Here is a 20,635-nt window from a genome sequence, read left to right as displayed (position 1 = left end):
GCCACGCTTGCACCTCGTTTGATTGCGTCTCAGACATTTCAAATCCAGTATCGATGACGCATGGGAAGCCAGATGCACAAAACAGTAAGCACCGCTCCCAAAGCACCAAAAATGTATTTGTGTAAAGTATAAAAAGAAGCTTTTCTCAGAATTACCCTACATGGTGGTATGCTTACTTTGAGATTGATTTTGGAGTTCACACTGTCAACTGCCTAGTCATATGCCCTACTATGAGGACATTTAAATGGAAGAGTCTTCCACTCAACCCCAGTTGCTGTATGAGCAGCTCTCGTTCCCGAGGATCCAGCTTGCCTCAAATATAAAAGCTTTGGGGGAAATGCTCTCAGTTCAGCCTTATTGCCAACCGATGCAAACATAACTGTAATATAGAGGGATGTCTGCACATTTCCATAGCGTCTCCTGTAAGAAGAATCGTGTCTGAGGCCTAAGCTCTACAAGCAGCACTGAGGGCATTTCTTTAGATAGTAAGATTCTGGCATACCTCTGACCACACGGCTTTTTTGTCATTTAGATTAGCAGCCAGATCTAGATTCCAGTTAATAGGATTTTGCACACCACTTTAAGAGATTTTTACATCAGAAGTGCGCCAAAATATTGATGCAAAATGGTCCATCCTAGGTCCCTCCCCTTTTTCACTAAATCCCACTACTTATGTATGTCATAAATAGAAATGTACAAACCCTAGATGCACCAAATTGTGGCAAGAAAATAAACTGTCAGGTGAAATGCACAATGTAAAAGTAAATTCCCCATTAAAAGTGCCCTGTATGACCCAGGAAGAAGTACAGCGGGGTCTTAAAAAGATTAAAATAGACAAATCACCAGGACCAGATGGCATACACCCCCGTATCCTAAGAGAATTAAGTAATGTCATAGCCAGACCCTTATTTCTGATATTTGCGGACTCTATACTGACAGGGAATGTTCCACAGGATTGGTGCAAAGCAAATGTGGTGCCAATAATCAAAAAGGGTTCAAAAACAGAGCCTGGAAACTATAGGCCGGTAAGTTTAACATCCGTCGTGGGTAAACTGTTTGAAGGTTTTCTAAGAGATGCTATCTTGGAGCACCTCAATGAAAATAAGCAAATAACGCCATATCAGCATGGCTTCATGAGGGATCGGTCACGTCAAACTAATTTAATCAGTTTCTATGAGGAGGTAAGTTCTAGACTTGACAGCGGCGAATCAATGGATGTCGTATATCTGGACTTCTCCAAAGCATTTGACACTGTACCACATAAAAGGTTAGTATATAAAATGACAAATGCTCGGACTAGGAGAAAACGTCTGTATGTGGGTAACTGGCTCAATGATAGAAAACAGAGGGTGGTTATTAACGGTACATACTCAGATTGGGTCACTGTCACTAGTGGGGTACCTCAGGGGTCAGTATTGGGCCCTATTCTCTTCAATATATTTATTAATGATCTTGTAGAAGGCTTGCATAGTAAAATATCAATTTTTGCAGATGACACTAAACTGTGTAAAGTAATTTACACTGAAGAGGACAGTATACTACTACAGAGGGATCTGGATAGATTGGAGGCTTGGGCACATAAGTGGCAGATGAGGTTTAACACTGACAAATGTAAGGTTATGCACATGGGAAGGAATAATGCAAGTCACCCGTACATACTAAATGGTAAAACACTCGGTAACACTGATGGAAAACGACCTAGGAATTTTAGTGAACAGCAAACTAAGCTGTAGAAACCAGTGTCAGGCAGCTGCTGCCAAGGCCAATAAGTTAATGGGTTGCATCAAAAGGGGCATAGATGCCCATGATGAGAACATAGTCCTACCACTTTACAAATCACTGGTCAGACCACACATGGAGCACTGTGTACAGTTCTGGGCTCCTGTGAACAAGGCAAACATAGCAGAGCTGGAGAGGGTCCAGAGGAGGGCAACTAAAGTAATAACTGGAATTAGGGAACTACAGTACCCTGAAAGATTATCAAAATTAGGGTTATTCACTTTAGAAAAAAGACGACTAAGTGGCGATCTAATAACCATGTATAAATATATCAGAGGTCAGTACAGAGATCTCTCCTATCATCTATTTATCCCCAGGACTGTGACGAGGGGACATCCTCTGCGTCTTGAGGAAAGAAGGTTTGTACTAGGGATCGACCGATTATCTATTTTGCCGATATACCGATAACGTATTGGGAACACAGAACGCGCTGCTCTCAGCGCTCTCTGTGTTCCCTCCGCAGCACAGGGGAGAAGGAAGCAGTGTCTCCCTCCCCCTGTGCTGCCGCTGCCGCCAATGAGAGGAGAGAACATAAGAGAAGGGGAGGGGCTGTGGCCACTGCGCCACCAATGAAGATAAGCCTTTCATTCATTCATATACAGGAGGCGGGAGCTGGCTGCAGAATCACATAGCCGGCTCCCGACCTCTGTGAGCGATAGCTGCGATCCGCGGTAGTTAACTCCTCAGGTGCCGCGGATCGCAGCTACCGCTCATAGAGGTCGGGAGCCGGCTATGTGATTCTGCAGCCAGCTCCCGCCTCCTGTATATGAATGATTGAGAGACTTATCTTCATTGGTGGCGCAGTGCGCCCCCCCCAAGCCCCCCAGTATTAATCATTGGTGGCGCAGTGCGCCCCCCACCCCCATCCCAATAGTAAAAACATTGGTGGCGCAGTGCGCCCCCCCTCCCCCCACCCTGTATTACTCATTGGTGGCAGTGGCCACAGGATCCCCTCTCCCCTGCTCCTCCGATCGGAGCCCCAGCTGTGTAAGCCTGGGGCTCCGATCGGTTACCATGGTAGCCAGGACGCTATTGAAGCCCTGGCTGCCATGGTAAGCTCCATGCTGCTGTGTGTACAGAGCACAGGGCAGCAGGAACAGTGTGAGATCCTATTCACCCTGATAGAGATCTATTAGGGTGAATAGGACAAGGGCTCTAGCCCCTAAGGGGGCTAAAAGTTAGTAAAAAAAAAAAAACACAAAAATATTAAGTATAAATGAAAAAGATTAAAAAAAATTAAAAAAAAATACACATTAACAATAAACAAAAAAATACACATTAACAATAAACATATTAATTTTCATCAGATTTGTGTAGGAAATTTTTTTTTTCTCAAAAATGAAAATTCCCAGAATATCGGTATAAATTATCGGCTATCGGCCTGAAAGTTCACAAATTATCGGTATCGGCCCTAAAAAATCAATATCGGTCGATCCCTAGTTTGTACACAAACATGGAAGAGAATTCTTTACGGTAAGAGCAGTGAGACTATGGAACTCTCTGCCTGAGGAGGTGGTGATGGTGAGTACAATAAAGGAATTCAAGAGGGGCCTGGATGTATTTCTGGAGCGTAATAATATTACAGGCTATAGCTACTAGAGAGGGGTCGTTGATCCAGGGAGTTATTCTGATTGCCTGATTGGAGGCGGGAAGGAATTTTTTCCCCCTTAAATGAGGAAAATTTACTTCTACCTCACAGGTTGTTTTTTGCCTTCCTCTGGATCAACTTACAGGATAACAGGCCGAAATGGATGGACAGATGTATTTTTTTGGCCTTATATACTATGTTACTATGTATTTTTGCATCACTTTTTTGACAGATTTCTAGCACAGAAATATTAGTAAATCTAGGTCAGTGTGTCTTACCACTAGCATTTTCCTCAAGGCATCTTTTCCCTATAGAGAATGTGTTGGCTAAACGCATGAAAAACAGCTGCATTACGCTTCGTTTTTGAATGGAAGAAATACAAAAACAGCACTTAATTGACCAAAACACCCATCGTCAAAAAAAAAAAACACTTGTTTGTCCTGTGTCCTTCACCTAACATATGGACCTGGTGTCTGTACCGCAAAGAAAAAAAACAACACACCAAAGATCTCAGGTGAAAAAAAGAAAACTGTGAAATTATGGGGGACATTTAATATATCTTATATGCCACTAGGGAAGAGGCCTAAGATGTCCCACAAGAAACAAGCCCTGATACAGCTGTGTGAATGGAAAAATAAAAAATCTATGGCTCCGAAAGGAAATAAAAAAACTGAAAATTAAGGAACCTTAAAAAGAGGTATTCCGGTTATGTTATCTCTTATACACAGGATAGGGGACAGCTATTAGATTGTTGGGGCCATACCTCTGGGATCCCCACCAATCACGAAAACAGGGACACCATACTCCATAAAGACCCCCAAAATGAATGGAGCGGCCGATAGAGCATGTGCACAGCCACTCCATTAATTTCAAGGTGCTCCCATTCTTATGATCACTAGGGCTCCCAGCGGTAGGAACCCCACTAATATAATTGTTTGGGGTAATTTCACATAAGCGGAATAAGGTTAAGAACTATCTTCGGAGTAAGGGAACTTTCACACTAGCGTTTTTTAATTCCGGCAGGCAGTTCCAGCAACTGAACTGCCTGCTGGATCCGGCAATCCGTATACAAACGGAAAGCCTTTTTTCTGGATCCGTTGAAATACCGGATCCATCTCATCCGGTATCATCCGTAATAACAGATCCGGTATTTAAAGATCAAACGCAAAAATAGCTCCTGGCACATGCGCAGACTGGAGAACCAGATCCGGCAATTTCCAGAACACTTGGTACTGGGCCGGCATTAAAGGGAACCTGTCACCTGGATTTTGTGTTTTGCTGAGGACATGGGTTGCTAGATGGCCGCTAGCACATCCGCAATACCCAGTCCCCATAGCTCTGTGTGCTTTTATTGTGTAAAAAAAAACGATTTGATACATATGCTAATTACCCTGAGATGAGTCTTGCCCCTGACTCTTCTCACATACAGGACTCATCTCAGGTTAATTTGCATATGTATCAAATCGGGTTTTTTACTAAATAAAAGCGCAGAGAGCTATGGGGACTGGGTATTGCAGATGTGCTAGCGGCCATCTAGCAACCCATGTCCTCAGCTCTATACACAAAATCCCGGTGACAGGTTCCCTTTAATACTATGGGAATGAATGCCGGATCCGGCAAGTGCGGTATTGTGCCCGGATTTTGGCTGGAATAAATACCGCAGCTACGGTATTATCTCCATCCTGAAATGGCAAAAAGACTGAACGGAAGACATCCTGAACGGATTGCTCTCCATTCAGAATGCATTAGATAAAACCAAATCGTTTTTTTTCCCAGTGTTGAGACCCTTTACCGGATTTCAATACCGGAAAAGAATAATGCTAGGGTGAAAGTACCCTAAGGCGCCATTCACACGACTATATCCATTTTGCGTTCTGCAAATTGCGGATCAGCAAAACATGGATAGCGGCCGCGTGCATCCCACACATTCTGCTGCATATTATTGTCCACCAAACGGACAAGAATAGGACATGATCTTTTATTAGTTGAATGTGTCCACATCCAATCCACATTATTGGGTCCTGAAAGTGATGATCTGGACCCCACAGGGCAGTGAGATTACATGAAGAGACAGAAGGATTTGATTGCTGCGGTTTAGATCACTATGCCTGCCTAACACTTTTGCACACAGTACATCATATAGGCCTGATGTCACAGGTCTGGCTGCTACCAGGGAAATAAGCCAGCCACAGCAGACCGAGCACATGCAGCACATTTCACATCCGTCTCTCCTCGCATTTCCACCGCTGTGGACCCCACCCCATGTGTCACGCTGCGCTGAAGCCTTCCACCTAACCAATAATGGCTTCCCCGGACTGAAACCCCCCCCAGCGGCTGCCTACAACTCCCGACAGCCTCTGCGAGCACGGACAGGAAGCCCGCCCCTCCCTCTTCATTGTGCAGCGCTTAAAGAAAGCGGAAGGAGGAGACAGAGAGACTTCATTTCGGTGCGAGTCTGTCAGGCGGCTGCACGGTCTTTCTACCATCTCCTGAAGCTACCGTCGGCGGTCCCTTCCTATCTCCAGGTCCCTCCGCGCCTCTTCTACCCACTAACCCCAGTAAACATGGTAAGTAGAACCATCTGAATTGGGACATGGCACATTCAGGAGGGTCTGTGCCCGAGCGGAGCCGCTCCCTAATGCCGCCATTTTCTGCGACCCTTGTCAGTCGGCCCCTATTTGACTGGATTTTGCTGCGGCCACTGGTTCCTACGGATGACTGTGCAGAGAGCCGGCTGGAAAGCGTGCGGGTGACATTAAGACTCCACAGGGTATCACACAGACAACGGTGGCAGGTTCTTACCGGTGACGTCTCGTTATTGGCAGGTTCTTACCGGTGACGTCCCGTTATTAGATGACTGAGGCCGGTGTACGCGCTCGTGTCGCGGAAATAAAAGGGCGGGAACGGAGCCCGTCGGCATTTGGGTGTGGCCTGGCGCGTTAGACCGTAAGCCCCGCCCCCTGTGACGGGGCTGGTAGCGGATGGGCCGAGCGCCCACCTCACAGGGCGCTGTGCACACTACTCGGCGTCAGCGAAGCCGCCTGCACTTCTGTCCTGTTAGGCTTCTGGAGTCAGAGCAAGTCCTTTATCACACGTGTCATGGCGGTAGCAGGGACTGAGTGGCTGGATTAATGGCGGGCCTGCCTTGTGTCTGTGGCCCCTGACCTGCCTGCGGCTCTACCAGAGGAGCAGCTGGTCACTGGGGGGTCCTTTATGAACACTTATTTCACAAAAAAAGGCACTTGACAACCTTTATCTCTACCCCCCCCCCCCCCCCCCCATATCGCATCTTTTAAAATGTTTGTGACATGGGTGATGGCTGCAGAAGGTGCATCTGATGAGGCATGGGCATCTTCCATAGGCTGCAGTATACGCAAGTATTGTAGGGGCATGTGCACCTCTGCCAAATCCTGCCTGTAGTTTACCATTAGATGCCCCCCCCCCCCCCTCAGGAAAAACCCAAATGTCTGTTAATTCATGTCCATAACTGTCCACCCCATGTACTGCCACAATGGGGTCACATCTTGTGCTTCTGCAGCCTATTTCTCCAATGGAGGCCCCCACTGTGTATGGCTATGCTAAATATACTCCTGGCATACACTGGGGGCTGTGAACGTGTTTAGCATCTATGCTGAGGGCTATCCTGGCACTTGATGACATGGATAACTGTGCGCCAGACAAGCGAGTAAGCGGAGGGGGGGGGGGGGTGTCATCTGTAATTCATGAATGTTGCTCAGCTGAAAATTTAAGGGTACTTTCACACTAGCATTAGAAGAATCCGGCAGACCTTTCCGTTGCTGAACCTGCCTGCCGGATTATGCAAACTGGATATCGCTTGTTTCCGGGTGCGGATCGGTCTCACAATGCATTGCGATCCGTCTCTCAGGTGTCATCCGGAAAAACAGATCCGGTATTTCTTTTTCACAGATTTAACAGCCTGCGCATACGCAGACCAGGAAACCGGATCAGCTTTTCCGGAACACTTGGTACCTGATCCGGCATTAATACATTTCAATAGAAATTAATGCTGAATCGGGCAAGTGTTCCAGAACTTTGGCCGGAGAAAATACTGCAGCATGCTGTGATATTTTCTCTGGCCAAATACCGTAGGAGGAACGGAAGACAACCTGATACATACTGAACGGATTGCTCTCCATTCAGAATGCATGGGGATAATCCTGATGTGTTTTTTTCGCTATTGAGCCCCTATGACGGAACTCAATACAGGAAAACTTTAACGCTAGGGTGAAAGTACCCTAATTTCAAGAGCACTCTCTTCCCCCTGTATATATTAGAAGTGCACAGGGGTAACATTCCTGTGTGGGATGCTCAGGGTGGATTTGATTTAAATCAGTTTTCTACATAAAGACTAATTCTTGCTGATATAACTTATAATATGCAAGTAGATTTAAATTTTTAGAATAACAACTTTTCATATTAGTTTGATTAGGTTGATTCTGCATTCATAGGTTTGTAGAAGTTAGGATTAAGATATTTTTCTCAACTCTGTTCATGTTATAAGATTTTTGCTGTGAAGAGGCATGTGATCTCTGCTGAGTCAAATTCAGTTTTGAGAACTGCAAAACTAAACCAAGCATCTGTGATAATATCTTGTAGGCAGAGAAACTGCCCAATAATCTTACAAAAACCTCTAGAAGAGCATGACATTGTGAATGGATTAATGGAATTTATTTACCAAAAAAATTACACATATAGAAACATAGAATGTGTCGGCAGATAAGAACCATTTGGCCCATCTAGTCTGCCCAATATACTGAATACTATGAATAGCCCCTGGCCCTATCTTATATGAAGGATGGCCTTATGCCTATCCCATGCATGCTTAAACTCATTCACTGTATTTGCAGCTACCACTTCTGCAGGAAGGCTATTCCATGCATCCACTACTCTCTCAGTAAAGTAATACTTCCTGATATTACTTTTAAACCTTTGCCCCTCTAATTTAAAACTATGTCCTCTTGTAGCAGTTTTTCTTCTTTTAAATATTCTCTCCTCTTTTACCTTGTTGATTCCCTTTTATGTATTTAAAAGTTTCTATCATATCCCCTCTGTCTCGTCTGTCTTCCAAGCTACACATGTTAAGGTCCTTTAATCTTTCCTGGTAAGTTTTATCCTGCAATCCATGTACCAGTTTAGTAGCTCTTCTCTGAACTCTCTCCAAAGTATCAATATCCTTCTGGAGGTATGGTCTCCAGTACTGAGCACAATACTCCAAATGAGGTCTCACTAGTGCTGTGCAGAGCGGCATGAGCACCTACCTCTTTCTACTAGTAATGCCTCTCCCTATACACCCAAGCATTCTGCTAGCATTTCCTGCTGCTCTATGACATTGTCTGCCTACCTTTAAGTCTTCTGAAATAATGATCCCTAAATCCCTTTCCTCAGATACTGAGGTTAGGACTGTATCACTGATTTTATATTCTGCTCTTGGGTTTTTACGCCCCAGGTGCATTATCTTGCACTTATCAACATTTAATTTTAGTTGCCAGATTTTTGACCATTCCTCTAGTTTTCCTAAATCCTTTTCCATTTGGTGTATCCCTCCAGGAACATCAACCCTGTTACAAATCTTTGTCTTATCAGCAAAAAGACACACCTTACCATCGAGGCCTTCTGCAATTTCGCTGATAAAGATATTAAACAATATGGGTCCCAGAACAGATCCCTGAGGTACCCCACTGGTAACAAGACCATGGTCTGAATATACTCCATTGACTACAACAATATGGGAGTCCACGTACAGCCTTATTCTTTTTAATCAGATACTTTTTATTGAAGATTTTCAATTTTAAACAGACAGAACACTATCCCCCCTCCCCCCAACATAACCCCTTGAGACAAGAGCATAGAAATAATTTTGCATCACATGGTCTGACACTACAGTACAGTAATTTTACACATTTCAATATTTCAAATCAGTGTAGCATAGTTTCAGCAATATGGCACATTCTACAAGATCACCTATTCAGGTTCCCATGTTATGTGACCCCTTCATCCTGGAGCGCTCATTTTTCCAGACTACCCTTTCAATATCACATTCCCTTTATATTACTTCTCACCTCTCCTTCCTGCATACCTCTCATATATTCCTCATTCAATCCCACAATCACTCCCTTACGTTTGTAGATTATAATGTTGAATCCAAGGTGACCATATCTTTTCAAACTTTTTAACACAGTTCCTCCTTTGGTATACATAGTTTTCTAGGCTAATCAGCACATGTCCCTTTTTTACCCATTCATCCACTGATGGTTGAACATCTATCCAGTGGAAAGCAATTATCTTCCTAGCTTGATAAAGCATTCTTATTATAGCTAGTCTCCTTTCAGGCACCAATCCTGGTACATCCACGCATCCCAAAACACACGTCGCAGCATCCATAGTAAGTTCAACATCCAAAACCATTTTCACAATCCCCACTACCCCACTCCAGTACCTTCTTAGTCTAGGACAGTTCCACATCAGATGGATAAGGTCAGCATTCGTCACACCATGCCTCGGGCAGCAGTCATCCGCTCTATACCCCATTCTTTTCAATAGGACAGGTGTTTTGTATACTGTGTAGCAACAGGAGTTGCGATACCCTTTGAGCTTCGCTCACCGCTACTTGTGTGAACTCCTCCAATACAGTATCCCATTGCTCCTCGGTCAAATCAGGGACATCCTTCCTCCATTTATCATAAAGTAGGAATTCCTGTCTTTTAAATTGCGCTTCCATAAGACATGCATAGTTAAGGGATATTACTCCCGCTGTACTTCCACCGGATTTTACCAAGTCTACTATTGAATTTTTCTGTGCAGGACGTACTGCCCCTACCTGTTCTTGAGCATGTAGAGCATGCCTAAGTTGCAAATAAAGATAAAATTGGGATTTCTGCAATCCAAATTCCTGCTGTAACCCTGAAAATTCTTTAAGGACATCATTGTCAAAGAGTTGACACATATATTTAAGCCCAGAATCAGCCCATACCTTGATCCCTTTAACTTTATCCACCTCTGCATACATATAATTTGGCCAGAGAGGAGTGATATCGGAGTAGCCCTGTATCCCTATTTCCCTGACCTTCCACCACGTATTATGTATGGTGCGCAATATCCGATATTTACCACCTAATGCATGGAAAGTACCCTCCTCCAGAGCAGATCTCAAATTTTTACATTCTACCAATGACTGAATAATCCTAATAGCAGTACCCAAGCCATCCGTCGATTCCCATCCCCTCATATGCTGCATTTGTGCCGCCAGATAATACATCCATGGATCCGGAACCCCCAGGCCCCCATTAGTCTTTGGCCTACATAGAGTTGCCAGCTTGATGCGAGGTGCACCCTTCTTCCATATAAGGTCCCTGAAAATAGCATTAATTACATAGAAGATCCTCAGGGGAAGCCATACCGGAGAATTGTGCAGCACATAGAGAAGCTGTGGCATCAGTATCATTTTTACCAGATTCGCTCTACCTATAATGGATAACTGCATTTTTGTCCAGGCATTCACCTTCTGTCTAAACTTCTGGAGTAGAGGGGAGATGTTCAGCTTCTCAAAATCTAGATCATTGCAAGAGACCTGAATGCCCAGATATTTGAAAGAGTGCACAACCTGTAGGCCCTCTTCCCAAGAGTCCCTGTCATCCATGCCCTCCTTCAGTGGCATCAGCACGGACTTAGTCCAGTTGATACATAGACCTGACATTTTCCCAAACCCATTAATAACTTCCATCGCTACCGGGAGAGAGGTTCTCCAATCATCCATAAATAACAACAAATCATCTGCATATAATGCCACTTTCTCCTCCAAGGAGCCATGCATAAAGCCTCTAATCCCTGCAGAAGATCTGATAGCTTCAGCTAGAGGTTCAATTGCAAATGGCAGAGGCAACAAGGGACAACCCTGCCTCGTCCCCCTATATAGTGTGACGCTATCTGATAAATTGCCATTCATCCTAGCCGATGGCTTGTCATATAAAAGCTGAATCCACCCTATGAAAGATTGGCCAAACCCTAGCTTCCTCAGTACCTTCCACAAGTATTTCCATTCTACACTATCAAATGCTTTGGCCGCATCAAGAGATGCGACCGCCGCATCCGAAGCACGTCCCTTACTCTGAATATTTAAGTAGAGGCGCCTGATATTAACTGCCTGTACAGCCTTATTCTACATAATTAAAAAACTAATCTTTATTTCATGATGGAATAACCTTTGGATGGTAATATATTTTCCTCAAAAAGCATTTTCTATAAAAAAAATCTGATTTAAATCAAAAAAATAAGATAGATATATATATATATATATATATATATATCTATTTTATTTTTTTTTTAAGAAATCATTGATTTTTTTTTTTTTATCCACCCTGGGGATGCTATGGGATGATCTCTTACAATGGTCTGCTTGAGACATGATGGGTGGCTTTTCATTGCACATAACATGAGTGCTTCACTTTAAGGGCTCATGCGCACAAATGTATATTTGGTCTGTATCTGATCTCCTCCACTTTTTGTGGGTAGAATGTGGCCGCATTCTTTTAAATGGGGCCATAATAGATGTGGACAACACTATGTGCCATCTGCTTCTGTATGTCCGTTCCATGGCCCCACAAAAAATAGAACATGTCCTATTGTCTGCATTACGGACAGGGGTAGGACTGTTCTGTTAGCAGATCTGCAGAAACCGCTACAGCCATGTGCATGGGCCCTAAGCCTGAACATCTGAGCTTTCTTCCCTCAGATTCTTTACTCCAATATTTGTGTTGTAGGCATCAGGTGTGACTGTTTCAGATAACGTCATTCAGATCTTCCTTGACATGAAAGTGCGAAAGTCCTGCACCCCCGAGGAGGCAAAGAGGCGCAGGAAGGCTGTTATATTTTGCCTAAGTCCTGATAAGAAAAGAATTATTCCAGAAGAAGGGGCAGAATTCCTGGTGGGAGAATGTGGAGAGAAGATTCCTGATCCCTACAAGCACTTTGTGGACATGCTGCCCAGTGATGACTGCCGTTATGCCCTTTATGACTGCACCTATGAAACAAAGGAGAGTAAGAAAGAGGACCTGGTCTTTCTTTTCTGGTGAGTTGAGGTGGACTTGAAATTGTGCTAAGAGTTCAGCAAGCAATGTTATACCGTATTTGTCGCCCTAGAAGACGCACCGGCCCATAAGACGCACCTAGGTTTTTGAGGAAAATAAGAAAAAAAATATTTTGAACCAAAATGTGTGCTTTTGGTGGGTTTTGAACTAACTGTGGTCTGTGGGTGACGCACTGTTATGGGGGTCTGTAGGTGACACATAGCATCTTATGCTATGTGTCATCCACAGATCCCTCCATAAGTGTCCCTGTAGTGAATGACCCTCAATACAGGGGGTGGGGGTCGCATCTGCTTTTATAATGACAGCGGAGCCTGTGCAGTGACTGTATTCTACTACACAGGCCCCACTCACTATTATCGTATCTGTAATAGCTAATTATGTATATAATCGGGTAATCAGCGCCTGTATTACTTACAACTACAAGCGCTCGGTAGGAGGGAGGACGGGTGCTGGCAGCGTGAGTCACTACGTCATGTGCCCACGCTGCCTGCTTCATTCATAAAGTGGGGGGTGCAGGCGTGTGACGTAGTGACTCACGCTGCCAGCGCCCGGCCTGCCTCCTCTCTTCTACCGAGCGCTTGTAGTTGTAAGTATACAGGCGCTGACTACCCGATTATATACATAACAATTAACTATTACAGATACGATTATACAGTGAGCTGTCATTATAAAAGCAGATGCCAGCCCCTCCTCCCTCACAGCTGATACACTCGCATCGCAGTGGGTGTATCATAGAAAATTCGGCAAAATGCAGCATTCGCCCAATAAGACACACTATTTTCCCCCCACTTTTGGGGGGGAGAAGTGCGTCTTATAAGGCGAAAAATACGGTACCTTGAACAAATTGCATTAGACAGGGGGGATATTGGGCCTGGCAAGAAGGAAAATCTGTATTGATTAGCATTCCAGTGACCACTTACGTACCGTATTTTTCGCCTTATAAACCACATGACATTAGTTTGTTCATTGCCTTGTCTTTTTGTCTTGGGTTTTTAGTTTTCACTTGTAGCTGGGATACTTGGTGTTCAGGAGGAGTCTGAATACTGATCTGTAAGGGTTACGTGTAGCTAGATGCCATAATGTGGTAACAGATGTTCCTTGTGGAGAACCCATCTGAGCATTGTGAGAAATTGTAATAGTCCAGCGCCTGGAATCGGCCTTACAGGATAGCGATTTTCTAACCTAAACGTTTGGTCACCTGGGGACATATTTTGTCCTAGATAAGTTGCCACCAGCAGTGTCTGGCAGCATATAGCAATCTTCTCTGAACCGATGCTAAGTAAGCATATGGAGGGTAGGGAGCTATACCTGTCTGCATCCATAACTGAAAGAAAAGACTGTTAAATGGCTGTTTTGCATCCTTTTTAAACAGCAGTTAAGAGTTGACTTTCATTGGATTTAAGTTAAAACTCCAACCCTTACGGTGCCCCCAGTATAAATAATGCACTTTGTTCTGCCTCTGTAGTTAGAATAGCCCACGTTGTGCCCCAGTATATTGGCCACCACATATGCCCTCATACCCGCTCCTCAGACTCTTTACTGGATGCAGCAGGACCTGACTTTTCTTAAAGGGATTCTGTCACCTGGATTTTAGTGACGGCTTTTAACATATCAGTCTGCTCTTTTTGTATTAAAATATACTAGTATTACTACCCTTAGTGTTGTCTTCTGTCTAGAAAGTAAGTGTAAGTAGCCCAAGGGGCTGTCCCTCTGGCAGCTGGAGCCCAGCCGTGCCCCTTCTCCTGGAGCCCAGCACTGCCCCACTGTTAATTTATTCACTCATTGCTGGCGCATGTGCCGTGCGTCCTGTAAGGCCGATTCCAAGCGCTAACGTGTATCCACGGAATGCATTCGCCGAGCAATAAGCTCACGCATGCACCGTGGATACATGTCAGTACCTGGATTTGGCCGTAATTACCATATTAATAAAAGCGATTTTTCTGGACAAAAGACCACACTAAGGGTAGTAATACTAGTATATTTTAATACAAAACGAGCAGACTGATGTGATGTTAAAAGCGGTCACTAAAATCCAGGTGACAGAATCCCTTTAAGGGTACTTTCACACTGTTGGCTTTCCGTTTTGAGATCCATTCAGGGCTCTCAAGCGGTCCTAAACGGATCAGTTTTGCCCTTAATGCATTCTGAATGGAAAAGGATCTGCTCAGCATGCCTGTTTCCCTCCGTTCAGTCACCTCTCCGCTCTGGAGGCGGAAACTAAAAAGCTGCTTGCAGTGTTTTGGTGTCCATCTGACGAAACTGAGCCAAATGGGTCCATCCTGACACACAATGTAAGTCAATGGGGACGGATCCGTTTTATCTGGCACAATAGAAAATGGGTCTGTCCTCCATTGTCTTTCAATGGTGTTTAAGACGGATCCATCTTGGCTGTTATAGATAATACAAACGGATCAGTTCTGAATGGATGCAGACCATTGTATTATCTGAACGGATCTGCACCAAACGTGAGTGTGAAAGTAGCCTAATTCCTATTCTTGTTGCGGTTTATTTTTTAACAAGTGTTAAGACGGTGCACTCCTGGCCTTGAGAATAGCCCCATAGACTCATTGGCTCTGGAACTGCCCATCTGATGGCTCACTGTCATTGATTGCATTATGCTCCTTGTTCAGATCTCACACTTGGATACATTGTAGGTTGGCTGGTGTAAGACAGCTTCGCAGAGGGTACATGCCGGCTTGCACTTGTGTGGTTTCATGAGCTCTTTAGCTTCCCAAGGTTTTGTACTAATTTAAATTGTGGCAAACTGGTTTGATGATCATCCTGGCTTTCAACATTACAAATTGTAGTGTTATGGTAAAGATGGAATACACCCACTTAAATAGTGCTTTTAGAGGTGCAAATATAAGGATATGGGAAGGATGCCATGGCCTGTCTAAAAAAAAATGTGTTTTCTCAGGGCCCCTGAGAGCGCTCCACTGAAAAGCAAAATGATATATGCCAGTTCTAAAGATGCAATCAAGAAGAAACTCACAGGCAAGTACCCGGAGCTAAAGTGTCCATAATCACTAGACTATTCACCTTGGCCATCAAATTGGATAACTTTGTCTCAATGTGACTATTTGCCTTATTTTGCAGGTATCAAGCACGAAGTACAAGCGAACAACAAGGCTGACATTAAGGACCGCTGTGCCCTTGCTGAAAAACTTGGTGGCAGCACTGTCATCTCTCTAGAAGGCAAGCCCCTGTGAAGACCTGCATCTGTGCCACTTCTTAAAGAGGCTTCCATGTTATCAACCCCCACCCCAACAGTGTCTCATGTTGCCCTCAAACCCTACATGCCTCTTGATTAGGAAGTCGTTCAACAGGCCGGCTTCTCCTTTAAGCCCTTCCACAACAGCCATAAATGTCCTCGTAATTATACTTTTGTCTTTCCAACAGAGGCAGCTTTCCGTTCTAGTTATGAAATGTCCTTCAGCCCCCACTTGCCTCCTAAGTTGAGTTATTTTGCCAAAAGCAACCTGGCATCTTACCCGTTGTCCTCACTGTTCAGTAGTCCCAAACTGGGCACTGTAGATGTGGATCAAACTATGACCCGTAACATGCTGCTTGTGGGTTAGGCTCTAACATTCCCAGAACCTGCTTTCATTTGTCATGAGTGCACCTCCAAATTCCACTTTTGCAGCATTCCTTTTGTTACCCTTCTGATGTTTGAAGGGTATTATGTACTTGTAGTATTGTTAGGAAACCTTTTTTTTTTTTAAGAGGCTTGTAACTGCAGTTAATAATTGTAAACCTTCAGTAGCACAGAATTCCTTTTAACTTAAGCAGAATGGTACACAGCTCTTTGCTCTAATCCACTATTCCATATTTCGTTTTTGAAATAGATGGCTACACATTAAGTATGTTTTGCCAATTTCCTCAATTCCATGACCCATATTTTTGGCACTTGTTAAGGGGTCTTTGGGAGAGTTAAGTACAGATGACTGAAGCCTTTCACCACCTACAACTCCCTTTTCCCCTCAGTCACTTGTTCATTGCGGTCTTTAATTCCTCTTGTCTTGCGTTACTAATATGGAAGTCGTAATGGCAGATCCAACATTAATAAACCAATAAAAGAATTGTTTCATGTGGTGACTTTGAATCTTTCAATTACTTGATGCAAGCTACAGACCCCCTAACATAGTTCATAAGGCTGGAAAAAGACATCCATTCATCCAGTTCGGCCTGTTATCCTGCAAGTTGATCCAGAGGAAGGCAAAAGAGAACCTGTGAGATGGAAGCCAATTTTTCCTACTTCGAGGGGGAAAAAAAAAATATTCCTTCCTGACTCCAGGCAATCAAAATAACTCCCTGAATCAACGACCCCTCTCTAGTAACATTAATTTGTAATTATTATCCTCCAGAAATACATCCAGGCCCCTCTTGAACTCTTTAAGCACCTCCTCAGGCAGAGAGTACATAGTCTCACTGCTCTTACCGTAAATCTATGTTTGTGTACAGACCTTCTTTCCTCCAGATGCAGAGAATGTCCCCTTGTCACAGTCCTGGGGATAAATAGATGATGGGATAGATCCCTGTACTGACCCCTGATATATTTATACATAGTAATTAGATCTCCCCTCAGTCGTTTTTTTTTTTTCCTAAAGTGAATAACCCTAATGTTGATTATCTTTCCGGGTACTGTAGTCTATCCATTCCAGTTATTACTTTAGTTGCCCTCCTCTGAACCCTCTCCAGCTCTGATATGTCTTGTTTCACAGGAGCTCAGAACTGTACACAGTACTCTGTGTGGTCTGACTAGTGATTTGCAATTTGTGTATTTTAATCTTCCTGGGTCAGACAGGGCACTTTTAATGGGGAATTTACTTTTACATTCTGCATTTCATCTAACAGTTTATTGTCCTCAGTGAATACAGCGGAGAAAAAAAATATTTAAAGGGAGTCTGTCACCACAATTCGCCCTTATAGACCACTTAGGGCCCTTTCACACTTGTGTTCTTTTCTTCCGGCATAGAGTTCCGTCATTGGGGCTCTATGCCAGAAGAATCCTGATCAGGATTATCCCCATGCATTCTGAATGGAGAGAAATCCGTTCAGGGTGCCTTCAGTGCCTTTTGGCCGGAGAAAATACTGCATCATGCTGCGCTTTTTGCTCCGGCCAAAAATCCGGAACACTTGCCGCAAGCCAGATCCGGAATTAATGCCCATTGAAAGGCATTAATTCGCATCCGGCCTTAAGCTAAACGTCGTTTCGGCGCATTGCCGGATCTGACGTTTAGCTTTTTCTGAATGGCTGCCAAGACACTAAAGTCCTGGCAGCCATGGTAAAGTGTAGTGGGGAGCAGTATACTTACCGTCCGTGCAGCTCCCGGGGCGCTCCAGAGTGACGTCAGGGCGCCCCACGCTCATGGATGACGTGATCGCATGGCCACGTGATCGCATGGCCATGTAGCTCTGACGTCATTCTGGAGCGCCCCGGGAGCCGCATGGACGGTAAGTATACTGCTCCCCCGCTCCCCACTACTACGGCAACCAGGACTTTAATAGCGTCCTGGGTGCCATAGTAACACTGAACGCATTTTGAAGACGGCTCAGTCTTCAAATGCTTTCAGTTCACTTGCGTTTTTCCGGATTGGCGTGTAATTCCGGCAAATGGAGTGCACGACGGATCTGGACAATGCAAGTGTGAAAGAGCCCTTAACATAGCACTATAGCATAACTATAGATCAGTCAAATGGTGTCTTTGTTTGGATGTTCACCAGGGGCAATAACAGTTTTTTTTTTCATATGTAAATGAGGGCTTGCAGGTGCCCAGGGGCCTCGTTCGGGCTGTAAGTGCCCAGGCTGCTCTGCCTTCTCACATAACCCCTCCCCAGCCTGTTGCTTGGCCCGCCCTGTAAGCCTCTTACGTCATCCTGTGTACTGGCCGATATTCTGACTGCGCACTGCATGGACTGATGGTGCTGCCCACAATGGTCATCACTGCGTAGGCAGGATATCTGCCAGTACACTGGATGACATAAGATGCTTAAATGGCAGGCTAAGCAACAGCCCGAACACCGCCCTTGGGCACTTGCAAGCCCTCATTTACATATGAATAAAACTCCGTTATTGCCCCTGGTGAACATCCAAACAAAAAGACAGATACCATTTGACTGATCTATAGTGCTATGTAAGTGGTCTATAAGGGCGAATTGTGGTGACAGACTTTAATAGCTTTGCTTTCTCCTTATCGCTCTCTGTAACTGTCCAAAACATCTTCAGAGGAGACTGAAGTTCAGCTGTATAACCAAACAGATGTAACTGCACAGGCTGGTACAGTGGTCATAATGGGGGATTTAAACTGCAAAGGAGAGAAAAATTTGATAGTTTGTCAAAGATGTGCTGTTGTGTCTCAATTTCTAACAATACAGAGGTTGTTGGGAATGTCACAGTATAACACTGGGTAATGTTCTTTTCTATATAATTCCATAACCTGTGAAAGAGAAGCTGTGGCTAGGAGGACACACTACATATAACCCTTCTCCAACATGTCGTATGTATGGTACACTGGGTGGGCACAGAAGCTGCATTGACCACATTTGCAGGGCCCCAGATGTAGGCACTGGAGTTGCTGCTGGTGGGTTAACCCCCCCCCCCCCCCCCCTTAGAGGCCACAGTTGATGCTGCCTGTCATCTAAGGAGTTTGCAGAGGGAGTTAATGCTGTCTCTCCATTGCAGCCCCAAACCTTGCAAAGAATTTGGGTTACCCCGGTTAGAGGCCTCACACTGACTGTCAATGTAATACAGTGAGTACTGTACTGGTTTGATTAAACCCCAGAGATGAAGTCCCATAGTGGGACAAAATGGGGTTGTGTGATAATGCCTGCTGAGCTGTGTATCTAATCTGATCCTCTGATACTGTCTGCTGAGTTATGTATCTATCCTGTGTGATACTGTCTGCTGAGTTCTGTATCTAATGCTCAGCAGACAGTATCACAGAGGATCAGATTAGATACACAGCTCAGCAGATAGTATCACATAGGATTAGATACACAGCTTAGCAGACAGTATCACAGGATTTGATTAGATACTGCCTGCTGAGCTATGTATCTAATCAAATCCTGTGATACTGTCTGCTAAGCTGTGTATCACATAGTTTAGAATTAGATACACAGCTCAGCAAACTGTATCACACAGATGCATAACTCAGCAGACAGTATCACACGGTGGGATTAGATACACAGCTCAGCAGGCATATCACACATGATAGGATTAGATACACAGCTCAGTCGACAGTATCACAGGATTAGATGCATAGCTCACATAGGATACGATACACTTAAGCAGACAGTATCACAGTTTAGAATTAGATACATAGCTCAGCGGACAGTATCACATAGGATTAGATACACAGCTCAGCAGACTGTCACACAGGATAGGATTAGATATACAGCTCAGCAGACAGTATGACAGAATAGGATTAGATACACAACTCAGCAGACAAAATCTCATCGGATTAGATACATAGCTCAGCAGACAGTATCACATAGGATTGGTTATACAGCTTAGCAGACAGTATCACACAGGATAGAATTAGATACATAGCTCAGCAGACTGTCAAAGGATAGGGTTATATATACACCTCAGCAGACAGTATCACATAGGATTGGAATTGATACACTATTCAGCAGACAGTATCACATAGTTTAGAATAAGATACATAACTCAGCAGACAGTATCACAGAGGATCAGATTAGATACACAGCTCAGCAGGCAGTATCAGATAGGATATTAGGTACATAGCTGTGCAGATGCAGTGACCAGGATTTGGGATAACGCTGACTGCACTTATGCAGTGGGTCAGGATATGGGTGGATAATAGTTTGTTCGTGACGCCAATTGCAGCGCGCTCAGGGTACTATCACAGGGCGTTAACAAGGTGTTACAACGCACGTCCCAGGTTAGGAATGCCAGATTGGTGTAATGGCCTATAATTTTGTTATAGGTGGCGATAACTGTCTCCTACCTGGGTACGGCTGGACTCCTGGCTCACTTGCAATAAATTTTAGTGTAGTGATAGGAAGAGGAATTTTGCAACAAATGATGTCCAGACCTTTAGATGAAGTTCAAACTTCTTTACTGAAAACTTGTATCCAAACAGTATGCAGCTTTGGTCCCAGCAGGCTTTAGCAATAATTGGCAGGAACTAATCTGCTTTAAA

At 44.2% G+C, this 20,635-nt stretch overlaps 2 protein-coding genes across 2 annotated transcripts in view; one reads left to right on the top strand and one right to left on the bottom strand.

Moving 5' to 3' along the window:
- Positions 1 to 6,467, bottom strand: part of MUS81 (MUS81 structure-specific endonuclease subunit) — a 499,563-nt gene extending 493,096 nt beyond the window's left edge. The window contains exon 1 of the mRNA XM_040410299.1: positions 6,170 to 6,467. The gene's annotated coding sequence lies outside the window, so the exon portion shown is untranslated. The remainder of the gene's footprint in view (positions 1 to 6,169) is intronic.
- CFL1 (cofilin 1) lies at positions 5,778 to 16,564 on the top strand. The gene is made up of 4 exons (XM_040410300.1): positions 5,778 to 5,934; positions 12,145 to 12,452; positions 15,389 to 15,465; positions 15,568 to 16,564. Exons 1-4 carry the CDS (start codon positions 5,932 to 5,934, stop codon positions 15,678 to 15,680), a joined length of 501 nt encoding a protein of 166 aa, XP_040266234.1. The 5' UTR covers positions 5,778 to 5,931; the 3' UTR covers positions 15,681 to 16,564.
- The last annotated feature ends 4,071 nt before the right edge of the window (positions 16,565 to 20,635 follow it).

Source organism: Bufo bufo, chromosome 10 (genome assembly GCF_905171765.1).
Source record: "Bufo bufo chromosome 10, aBufBuf1.1, whole genome shotgun sequence".
In the NCBI taxonomy this organism is placed as follows: Eukaryota; Metazoa; Chordata; class Amphibia; order Anura; family Bufonidae; genus Bufo; species Bufo bufo.
Note: the sequence above shows the minus strand (reverse complement) of the source record. Positions and strands in the feature narration are given on the sequence as shown.

Coding starts and splice junctions, on each gene's coding strand:
- CFL1 (XM_040410300.1), top strand. Junction 12,453..15,388: donor GACCTGGTCTTTCTTTTCTG/GTGAGTTGAGGT, acceptor GTGTTTTCTCAG/GGCCCCTGAGAGCGCTCCAC. Junction 15,466..15,567: donor AATCAAGAAGAAACTCACAG/GCAAGTACCCGG, acceptor CTTATTTTGCAG/GTATCAAGCACGAAGTACAA.